Here is an 11,836-nt window from a genome sequence, read left to right as displayed (position 1 = left end):
TATGTGTGCAGCGTCCGCGACTAAATGTTGATCAGGGCAAGTTGGGGCGTCAAGAAGTGATCCAGGCGCCCCGTGCACTCAGTCACGAACAGATGTCACGCACAAGAAGATGTGCAGGATATAAGTTCTCTCTCTCTGATCGAGTATGTATGGGGATACCAAATACAGTTTGGAGTTTGATTTGAGCAAAGGTTTGGTGCTTCAAAAAAAAATAGAAGTAATTGTTCATTCAATACACATTCCTTAGAACCACAAACCATTTTGAGCTGGAGCCCTACAGGCACCTTTTTTTCCTAAATCAGTTCAAAAAGAATCATTGCACTGCAAAATTAAACCAATTAATAGAAAAGCATGCTTGTTCATCATTGACCTTTCCTAGAATATATAAGCTAAAGGAGATTAATTGCAGTCACAATAGATATTAGAGTAGCATTGATAAATTTTTTCCGAAAGATGGAATGATGACCCATTTAGTTAAAGATGGTAGCTGAATTACTGATGAACAGCAGAATGGAAGTGAAAAAACGATGAACAGAAGAATAAATTACCTGTGTATAGCACTCAATTGCTGTATTAAAATCCTTGTGCCGAAAAGCAGTATCACCCTTCTTTTTCGAGTTGAGTGTTTCTTGCATTTGATTGGTCCACATTTGAAATGACAACTTAAAGAAGAAAGAAAATGAATGAGAAAATGTGCACATTGTGAGATGCTTTACATAACTGGAAATACTTAAGACCAACAAAACTCATCTCAATCTGCTGTTCCAACAATTATCAAGAGCCTTTAGGAGCACTCCATGTCATGTAAAAATTTTCTGGGTCCCACTTACATCCTAGGGCATGTCTAAGGAGTGCCATTTGGATGTTTAGAAACAAACACAGCTAACTTTGCAGAACAAACATCAATTGGAGAATTAGGAATAAATAGCAGAAAATGACTAGGAGGATATACCTTAAATGGATGACAACTTACACCCACCTTTCTCCATGGATACTGTGGAGTGCTAAATAGAAAATATATCAATTATAAACTAAAGGCAAAAGGCAAGGTTCTTATTTGAGGAAGTTGAAATGGAGTATCTTCTAAAGCAAAATGGAAAAATGTAATTATGTGATATTTATTTCAAATATAAATTGAACCCCATCTAGAAATACTCAGCTTTATGATGTTTGTGAGATGATAGTAGATATATTCAGCGAAAACATCTGCAAAATCTTCATATATTTAAATGAGTTTGCTATTTCAGGTCAAGAAAAGGAAAACTTCTCATATGCAAACCTCATTTGTTGTTCCATTAATACATACTTTGTATGCAGTCTGCTATTTCAGCACAAGAAAGAAAAACTTCTTGTATGCAAACCTCATTGGCGGTTCCTTCGTCATCTTTGTATCCAACTGCTTCCATTATTTCATGAATCGCAGTCAAATCCATTCTGGAACAAGCTTCACCCAGGGGAGAAAGTGAAAGCGACTCTATTGAGGATGCACCACCATAAGGGATGTCCATCAAAACATAAGAGGGAACCTACAGGATATATCCTGTAAATATGTATAATGGATTTAAAAGCAAGAGTATGAACTAATTCCTAGAGCATATTTATAACACAAAGACATAAGTGCCAAGGGCCAAAGGCTGGCAAAAAACTATCATGAAAGCCTAACATAGATGGGGAGCATAAAAGCGAGAGTTGCTCACTTCAGTCTCCTTCTGGAGTGGAGTCAATGCATGTACTATTGACTTCACATTGGGACGTTCACGTTGTTCATATTGTAGGCACCTTGAAGCCAAGCGTACAAATTCAGTCCCATCTTCGTCAGAGAATTGACCTTCCAAACAAAAGTCTGTCAACATATTGAAATTGCGACCTCGTATCAAGTCAAGGGCCTGCAAGAAAATCTCTGGATAAATTAAGATACAGATACACTTTAAGAAGAAAAATTATTGGAATATGGACAAAAAAAACATGAAGATAATGATACAACATTATAAGAGCAATAAATTCACATGGCTAAATGACTAAATTGAGATAAGTTCAACTTGGTGTTCTGATTGGCAGCAGTTCTTGTATCAACAGAAATAACAGTGCCATCCTTTAAAATAGCAACCTTTGATAAGGATCAAGTGGATACCTATGAGTCAACCTTTGCTAACAAGCCCGGGCCAAGTCCGGTTAAAACTCAACCCGTGGGCAGATCATTGGGTTTTATCACATACTATATCTTCATCTATATTTAAATAAATTTTATTTTGTTTTAGTGTTATCAAGTCTTTTTGGATCTACCTCTGTTTGATTTGAATATTTGTCATAATTTCGCATACTAACTGAATCATTACAACAACCATTAACAATATTAATGGAAATTCTTAAACTAGTTTTCTTAATATGTTTCTATTTTTATCACCCCTCTTTTTTAGTAACTTTACGGATTTTTTTCTCTATTCATTTATTAGCATTAACACCTCACGCATGGCTATCTACACTCATTAGATACATTAAATATGTTTTATCTAAGATGTGGCACCAGCTAATTATCCAAATACAGTCCATGAACAAACAGGCTTAGCAATTAAATATGTTTTTGACATTGGCTCATGAACTTCAACACTAAGCAAGGAAATAGCACAGCAGTTATCCCAGATAAATGTGGAACATTAGCAAGTATTTAAGAATAAAAATTTAGTGAAGCATGAACGAACAAAACTTACATGGCTAGGAGGGATGTGCTTTCCACTTAGAACATCAAGGAGCAAAGTCCCAAAGCTATATATGACACTTTCTGGTGTAACCCTTCCTGCACATCAACCACCAGAAATGTGATTACTTGCAGCATGATGCAGAAGTGACACATGAAAAGCATAATTAGCACAGAAGATATTGCATTGAAATTTCTCAACAAAAAAGAATATCTTTAAAACAACATGGACCCATATTAGACCGACAATTGGAATCTTGACAGACAAAAAACAAGATAGTTAACCTACCAAAATTAGAAAAAGAAACATTGCATATGCATTAAGTGAAAGGCTGAAGTGAGCCACAAGCCATGCTAATCAGTCAAAAGGTAACATCTTATCAAATCCATAAGCACTTTCTGTCCCATGATTTGGAACCTTGATTTGAAGCGCTAATTCAGCATTCTCAAACTGAAGCAAATTACTTAAACTACTAGATGCATATAGTAACCAATCTATGTCATGCCATGGGGAGGTTTCAGATGAAAGTGTTGTTATATGACTCCACTACAATAAGTTTAAAATCTTGAAAAAAAAAGGTTTTGGTTTTCATATTAGCTCAGAACGGTATCATCTCACTGGTGAGCTGTGCCTATATGTAGAATGGATGGACATGATTTTGGACTGGCCCCACCCTTTGGCCCCCTCTATCTGGTTTATTTGCTTCCAAAAAACAAGTTTTACAGTCATGTGAATAAGATTTAGGTAGAAACAACTCGACCCAAAAAACACTATATAGCATACCATGCTAGTAAGAGTATCTCTAGTACTGCCTTGTTATTAGGAGCCTTTACAAACATGGGAATAGAATTCTTGCATTGGAGGAGCATTGGATCTTGCAGCATCCAAGTAAAATCAACACATGATCTTGCCTGATCAAGATTACACATTGCTCCCAGAACATTCAATATTTGAATTTGATATCCACATGTCAAACAATACACCTTATTTGGCAACTACACGTTGAAAAGGCATAATTGGAACTATTACAAGTTGGCCATGGTGCTCTGATTCGAGTAGTCACCACATGATGTATCGCAACCATAGTAATAGGAAGGCTATGAATGTGGCAATCATCACTAGGGTTTAAGATGAGCTCCATCAATCTATTGATTATTTAATACTTGTATATGGTTACCAAGGTTTAAAATCTCGACCCATGTCGAAGTTTCGGTATCATGCCGTGTATATAATTTCGATACTTTTTTTAATTTTTAAATATAAATGTATTCTAATTTTATTAATATTTGATTATTAAATATGCTCTATATTTTGAGATGTTGAATTTATATTTCAATATTTTCTCATAAGATAATGCCTATTACATTTTGTAAAAATTATTTTAAAAAATAAGTAATTCTCAAAATTCAAAACTAAATTTAAAATTATAAAATCATTTGAAAGGCTGAAAATAATTATAAAATTGTTTGAAGGTCTTAAATTATTTTTTGAATGCATTTGTAAATTTTTTATTTTTAAAAGTTTATTTGAAATGTTTAAGAATTATATTTTGAAATTTTTTAGATTATTTTAAATTTATATTTACTTTTTAATATATAGATAACTTTAAATTATTTTATAAAATATTTTGTTAATTTTTAAAATTATTTAAAATATTTTTTAATATTGTATAATTATTATTAACATTAGTTTATTTATAAGAAAAAAGTAATTAAACGAAAAAAAAATCGCAGCTGCTGCGACCCGCAAAGGCCGCCACAACACTGCAATCCAGCAGAGGGCCACCGCAGCACCCCGACCCACGTGGAGGGTCGCCGCCCCTGCGGAAGGATGTTGTGGGGTCCCAGCGCCCTTTGCGACCCCCTCGTTGGGATGACACCGGGTCGCGGCACCTTCCCAACCCCTGCAAAGTCGCGACGCCTTAGAGATCCCCACGAAGAGACGCCGTGGGGTCGCAACACCCTCCGCGACCTCACAGGGTTGCAACCCCCTCGTGGTCGTTGTGCCAATCCTGCACTAGAATGGTAAATATCGTCCGTTTCGGACGGCATAACATAACATTTCAAACCTTAATGGTTACATAATTATATTATACAATAATCCTTTATAATATATAGTTATTGTCAAATCTAAGCCTTTAAGCAGCCTAATTATATGTTTAATTCACTATTTAGAATTGGATCTAAATTAAGTTTAATTTGGATTTAAGTTTGTTTAATCGTAATTTGACCAAAAATTTGTCAGTTGGTTACAATTTCAGTACGTGTACTATACATCACATGTCAGCCAACACAAAATGAAATTTTAAACTATGATTTCACAATCACAAGAACAAATCATTATAGGAGGAGAAAAACATCATAAAACCCTCATTATTTTTGAAGGGCCGACAAGTAATAACAAAGGATTTTATATGATTTGGTTTGACACAAATTAGTTCAATTTACAAAATATTTTTGGGTTTCTGAATATGCAGGCCTCATATGATTTATACGTGCCCAATAGGTTTTCTTAATTGTTAATTAAAGCTAATCCCATAAGTTATCTAATGTTTTCCCTGCAGAATATGCATAGGTGGCTGCATATGCCACACCTAGACCACTTTTTAGAATGCTAGATAGCATCTCAATGAATTCATTAAGTTTTAAATAATTCAAAAAAAAAAATTATGGCAAAGCCTGATTTTTAAACATATGGTTTAAAAATTACTACATAATTGGAGTGGCAACTAATGCTTATAACCATGATACTTAGTGACTTATTCCTGGGAAGAATATGGTGGGCATCCAAATCCCTAATTAGGGAGGCAAAGTGAGAGGGAGTTGAGTTTTGAAAGACCACAAACCAGTTCTCAAATATTCTGGAGGTGTAAATGCTAAATTAGTACTATAACTCTTGCCATCCCGGCTGTTCTTCATCAGGCCAAAACATGATAGTCTCGGATTACAGCTCTGCAAGAGAATTTGAGATAAGAGTGCAAAAGATATATCATTTCTCTAAATGATATATTACATTACTACTCACTTCGTCAAATAAAACTCTGTAGGCATTAAGATCATGATAGAGTGCACGGCCCTTACTGGTGCAATATTCTAATGCCTCAGCCAAGTAGAGAACCACTCTTAGTCGCATAGGCCACTTCATTGGTTGTGATTCCCCTATAAAGTACAATAAATTAGACACAACCATGATGCAGACAACATATATAGCATAAACAACAAGATTGGAGATGGTTGAAATGAAGCTTCATCCTTTCCTATTCATAAAATTTCTAAAGTAAGGACCCATAAAAACCAATGGGATAAGTTCACCGAGCAATAAAGGAAACCTCTACCCAAATAAGCCAAAACATGATGACTTCTGAGAAGATATGGAAGGATTTAGCTTAAGCAACTTAAGAACCTTGATTTAGGGTGTATGGTAACATCTGCATACTAGGGTATTTTCTGCATTTTGGATGACTTAGATCATGCAACTAGAGGGACTTTGTATTAAGTAACTAAGGCAACTGCTAAGATGATTTTAACACCTTTAGAAAGACAACCACAAAAGAAAAGATAGTATACTTTAAAGATAAGGATGCAGAAGAGTCAAATATGTTTCCATATATCATACCAAAAAAAAAAAAAAACTCAAGAATCTAGCATCCTAATGCTTAGTAGACAAAAGCAATATTTTTTGTGAATAAATTCATTGTTTTTCCAATAATATGGCCAACTTCTTAATGGCAGAATTTTTTTTTCATGATTTCTGAAATTTGTGTAAAAAAAAATCGATGAAATAAAGAGAAATTGGCAATAACTCTCTTGTCTTTGAAAAGAAACAGAAAATAGCAGTAGTTAGCACTGATGCTCAGGAGTTTACAGTGGAAAAGGTGCTTTGCAAGCGTTTCATTGGGCATATATTCTGCCACAAGAAGCCTCTCATCGCCTTCATAACAGCAGCCAAGCAAATTTACCAATCTGTGGTTTCGAAGCTGGCCAACAGCTCTTGCTTCTTCCTAAACAAAAAGATTACATTCTCAACAAAGGCAATTCTTTTTCAATACTTAAAGATACCGAGCCATAGATCAACTCAAAAGGTTACTTGGTGGTTATCACTTATCAGATGTAAAAATTCACAGTAACTGAGTTTCAGGTACAAAAGGGCCATGATCATTCAATAATGCAAAATTGCGCATTGAGACAAAGCCACAGTATGCCACAGCTCCTCTCTAGATCAAAAGTCAAACTTAGTGATACTCAATAGCCTCTTTTTCAAAGAAAGGCACTTTGGCTTAGCATTTTCAACATAAGACATGCATGACTGAATTTATTTTGTTTCTTTAAGATTGTGAAAAGAATATTAAACTACAAAGTTTCAGGCTCTTGAAGAATTCGCCTATTCAATAATACATCTCTCATCGACAAAAATCCATGGTACTGAATTTGCAAACTCTTTGTAAGACCAAACTTCACCTGTTTAGTTGAAGAGACAATTTTAGGACTGTCTTTAAACTAAACATTTTGAAACCATTCAAACAAGCGTATGCACCTCTGTTATCATTCAAACATCCTATTGACTGAATAAAAAGATAAGCACAAGAGCAAGGACATTGATAATAAGCTCACAAAACCAAAGCACGTTAAGATAAATGCCAACTTCCACAGAATCCATTATCTGTAACGGATTGCTTTCATAACAATCAGGCATTTGTTGCTGCTTAAGAATGGAGTCAAAGGAGTACCAGGAATTGGCTCGGATCAGGCCAAGCTGATCTGTTAAATCTCTTCACCGCAATCCTCCTCTGTGCATCCAGCTTCCCCTTGTAAACAACGTTCGGTGCCTTCTCACCATGCTCCGAGACAATGTTTTCAACCGCAAAACCAGATGTAGCCAATCTCAGCTGCTCAAAAGAAAACTCCTGGAAATGAGGCAGATCATACGCCTCACCATTCTCCTCACTCTCTGCAACAGAAACAAAGAAACGAAACACCCATCATCACAACTTTCTCTACTACCTGCAACCCACAATCACTCAACACTCAAACAATCTTAGCTCATTCTTCTTCAAACACAAACACACCTACATCCGGAGCTTCAAGAACAGTCCCCTTGAACTGCGAGCGACAGCAACAGGGCCGTGATCTAGAGATACAAGCTCCCATAGCCAACTATATCTATATTCCTCTCCTCGAATAGATCAGCGGCTACACCATCTGGAGCTACTAGCAACAAACCAAACCAGCAAAAGAATAAGATTAAAAAAAAATGGCACGAGAAATCACTAGCTCGATTACTTCAAAGCGGAATCCAAAACCAAACCACCAAACTACGAGCTCCGGATCTAAACAAATAATAAACTAGAACAGTACCTGATCCTTCCTCCAGAAGCCAGAACGCGACTCCGAAGATCCCGATCGACGAGCTGGGGCTGGGAATCGAAGTAGGGATCGGCAAAGCGAGGGGAGGGGAAAGTGGAGATCGGATCTCTCCTGGGGTTTATTCTCCTCTGCTTCTTCCCGTGCGGATCATAATTGTAATCATTAATTATTATTATTATTATTTCAGGAGATTTTTTTTTATGCCGACCGCTGTCCTTTCAAACAATAAATAAATTTTATTTTAAAAAAGTTATATTTATCGTACATTTCTTGCCTGCTTTCATTTCACCTCTGCATTTGAAATTTTATTAAAATTTTCTAATTATTTCTTAATTGTCTCTGGAATTAATTATCCTTCTTTAATTTAGTGGCAAAAGGAGTTGAGATTAATAACTAAGTAGCGAATCGTAGCTCCCGGGGCATAAGTGAGTTGGTTACGATGCAGCAGATTTGCAGAAGAGGGCAAGGGTTCGAATCCTGGTTGCTTCGCCAATACTCTCCTGCGTCGTAACCAACTGCACTTTCTCGATTTACCTCCTCACAGATGGTCGTGGGACCGACCGTGTGGGGCCGCTAAGGTGACGGATCCACCTTTTTTGCAGAAGAAAAGTAGCGAATCGCAAGCCTCTGGGGCATAATTGAATTGATTACAATAAAGTAAAATTATAGAAGAGGATAAAAGTTTGAATCTAGTTGAGACAATACTCTTTTCTATCGTGATCAAATGTAAATGTAAATTTTCAATTTACCTCCTCACATATGCTCTCACAGATAATCGTAAAGTCGAAAAGTAGTGAATCACAAGTGCATCAATGTAATGACACGGATAGGGATGAGAAAAGTAATACAGATTTCTAAATAAGATTTGATTTAATATATTAAATATTTATCTATATTTTATATATTTTTTATTATTTATTACAATTATTATTTTTATCATTAAATTAAAAATATTTTTTTATCAATTTTATTAAAGATATTAATTTGAAAATCAATATCACGATTCATTAATTCAATCGAAAATTAAATTAATTAATATTTTATTAATTTAATTTAGATTCAATTATTTAAATGCTCGAGGTCCCATGGCCATCTATCTTTTTTGAGGTCCCATGGCCATCCATTTTTTTGGATTTCGGAGGCCATCAGGTATCAATTGGAGTGCTCGTTGTCCTCTGGGACATAGCTGAGTTAGTTACAACGCAGCAGAGTTGCAGAAAAGGACAAGAGTTTGAATCCTAACGAAATGAGACAATACTCTTCTGGATCGTGATCAATTATAATTTTTCGATTTAACTTCTCACATATGATCGTGAGATCGCTAGAATAATAGATTGGTAAGTCACTGTGAGCTTTTTCGAATCAGTTCGAAAAATATTCAAACCCAATTCAAATATTAAATATGTTTAATAATTTTTTTAATTAAATTCGAATTCATAAATATTTTATATAATTTTATAAAATTTTAATTTAAATATAATTTAGATTCGAATAATTAACTCACGTTCTTTTGAAGGATCTGTTTGGTTAACAATTTCACAACAGGGCGACGGCGGAAGTGCCCTGCATGATCACGAGCATCCGCGATCGATCACAATTTCGCAGTCGCCATCTCTAGCCTCTCCCACCTCATCTTCCTCTTCCGCTCCTCCTCCGCCATGTCTGCCTCCTTGCGTTGCAGCTGCAGCAGAAACCTCGAGTACAGAACCGGCTCCGCCTCCTCCAGCATCCTCTTCAGCGAGGCGGCCAACTCCTGCACCGATTTGCTCCAGTGCCACTCGAGGTTCTTCTCCACGGCTTCCACGATGGACGGGAGAACTTCCTCCCAGCACTGCGACGCCATCTTCACGAACTGCTCATTGTTCCACATGCAAAGAGCTCTCTCTGCCACCTGAACAGATCTCGCATCAGCTTAATTAAGAGCAAAGGAAGCAGAATGGTTCGGAGCTAATGAGTAATGACCTGGGAGTTCGTGCTGCCGGAGCAGCGGGCTACGCGGTTGCAGATCGGCACGGCCACCTTCTGCAAGTCGCCGACGTCCAACGACTCCACCAGCTCCTCCAGCTCTTCCAGAAGGAGCACCTCCTTGTGGCAGTTGGTGGCCGGCCAATGCCGTAGGATCCCCTTCACTACCACCTCCCCCAGCTCTGGCTCCTTGGCCACAAACAGAGTGACGCAGTAGGCCAGCTGCCGGTGGTACGCGGCCACGCACTTGGCCTTGTGCAGCGGCACCAGAACGCGGCTTAGGAACACGCGGTGCTCCTCCTTGAGCGGCACGGCGAAGCCGCAGATGATGCTGCCCCAGATCTCTAGCAGCTCCGCCGCCCCGCAGGGCCGCGGCTCCGCGTCGAACACCTGGTGCGCGAGCTCGCACACCATCTGCCTCCGCATGAAGCCGCGGTCCGGGGCCAGCTTGGAGTACAGCTGGTGGTACACCACCTTGAGCCGGTCGCGCTCCCGCGGGTCCTCCGACTGGAACAGCGCGAGGAGGCCGCGGAGGAACCCGCGGTCGATGTGGCGGCGGAGCGTCCGCTCGTCGGCCTCGGCCACGGCCGCGGAGAGGATGTCGTACGCGACGTGGAGGTGGGGCCAATCGGGAGCGAGAGCCATCGTCCAGCCGCCGCCGTCCTCGTCGAGGAGGTCCGGCGGCAAACAGGGGTGCGCCGGCGCGGGGAGCGGGCGGAAGAGGTTGGCGGCGAGCATGGCGAGGAGCGGCGGCCAGACAGCTTCGTCGAGGAAAAACGGCGCCTTTGTCTCCCGGACGGCGCTGAGGACGTGCGACAGCTGCCGGCGCTTGAGGTCCTGCTGCGCCGGCGACTCGGCGGGGTCGACGAAGTTGAACACGGCGGTGGTGCAGTAGGAAATGGCGGAAAGAAGCTGCTTGGTGTCTGCATCGGCGGAGGGAGCGGCGGGAGACAGGGCGTCGAGTTGGGAGTCGAGGTCGAAGAGCCGCCGAAGGGTGGTGGACTTCCGCTGGGGTAAAGGAGGCGACTTTACGGCGTGCCTCGCGCCGAAAAAGCCCATGGTTGACCGTGGAGCTGCTTCTCAACTCTGCAGCGCAACCATGAACACGAAGACGAAGACGAAGACGAAGCGAAGCCGAAGGCCATGGGGAACGCAGGGCGAGGTTATAGGGACAGGGGAGCTTCGTCCGTTGGTAGCTAAGAACAAGAGCATCGTTGCTGGCTCGGCTTGGGAGCTCCGAACATGGCGGCCATCGATCGGATCGGACAAAGAAATCAAGCGGACAGGACAAAGGCATGCGGACGCCCCGCGTATCCCACGCGGGCGGGCGGGCGGGCGGGCGGGCGGCCATGGGATAGCCACGTGGCAGCGGGAGGGATGCGCAAGGATCTAAGGGACCAGCGGGTGGGTAAATTGCAGCCGCAGTCGGCCGGCGCCTTCCTCTCTGTTCTGTTTACTTGCATGGATGGATGGTTGGTGGGTAAATCAAAGAATGGACCAGCAAAGATGCAAAAATAAATAAATAAATTGTTCATCATGAAATTTAATATTCATCCTGATATATAATATATTAATATTGATTGTGTAATAGACGATATTAATCATAATATGAGAATTATATATTAAATAATCACAATAATAACTTGATTATTTAGTCAAATAAAAATCACATGTCTAAATTAATAAATAACTATTGATATAGTTGTATGTAAAAATAAATTTCAAACATAATTATATATAATATTATTTGAATAAAAAATTAAAAACCCTATCTTTATTTTCATTATTGTTAGACATCTCATTTTAAAAAAA

At 39.3% G+C, this 11,836-nt stretch overlaps 2 protein-coding genes across 7 annotated transcripts; both read right to left on the bottom strand.

Annotated features, from left to right (window-relative positions):
• Positions 1–548: 548 nt before the first annotated feature.
• Positions 549–8,198, bottom strand: LOC141834557 (putative serine/threonine-protein kinase BSK3; the record flags this gene model as incomplete). 5 transcript variants are annotated; one of them, XM_074721871.1, is given in 10 exon segments in its annotated part: positions 549–662; positions 1,362–1,526; positions 1,698–1,886; positions 2,709–2,794; positions 5,542–5,647; positions 5,721–5,854; positions 6,561–6,696; positions 7,423–7,643; positions 7,762–7,903; positions 8,051–8,198. In XM_074721871.1, coding segments are annotated over 9 exon segments (1,233 nt in total), but the record flags the coding sequence as incomplete, so codon positions are not given.
• Positions 8,199–9,539: 1,341 nt separating this feature from the next.
• Positions 9,540–11,250, bottom strand: LOC141835280 (serine/threonine protein phosphatase 2A 57 kDa regulatory subunit B' alpha isoform-like). 2 transcript variants are annotated; one of them, XM_074722716.1, is made up of 2 exons: positions 10,022–11,250; positions 9,540–9,950 (listed from the first exon to the last, which is right to left on the bottom strand). In XM_074722716.1, exons 1-2 carry the CDS (start codon positions 11,081–11,083, stop codon positions 9,651–9,653), a joined length of 1,362 nt encoding a protein of 453 aa, XP_074578817.1. In that variant the 5' UTR covers positions 11,084–11,250; the 3' UTR covers positions 9,540–9,650. The 2 variants fall into 2 exon arrangements, with proteins under 2 accessions (XP_074578817.1, XP_074578818.1); XM_074722717.1 differs by having other exon boundaries at positions 9,805–9,943.
• Between the last annotated feature and the right edge of the window lie 586 nt (positions 11,251–11,836).

Source organism: Curcuma longa, chromosome 9 (genome assembly GCF_044706935.1).
Source record: "Curcuma longa cultivar G26 ecotype Majalengka, Jawa Barat chromosome 9, ITB_CL_G26_1.1, whole genome shotgun sequence".
NCBI classification, from domain to species: Eukaryota; Viridiplantae; Streptophyta; class Magnoliopsida; order Zingiberales; family Zingiberaceae; genus Curcuma; species Curcuma longa.
Note: the sequence above shows the minus strand (reverse complement) of the source record. Positions and strands in the feature narration are given on the sequence as shown.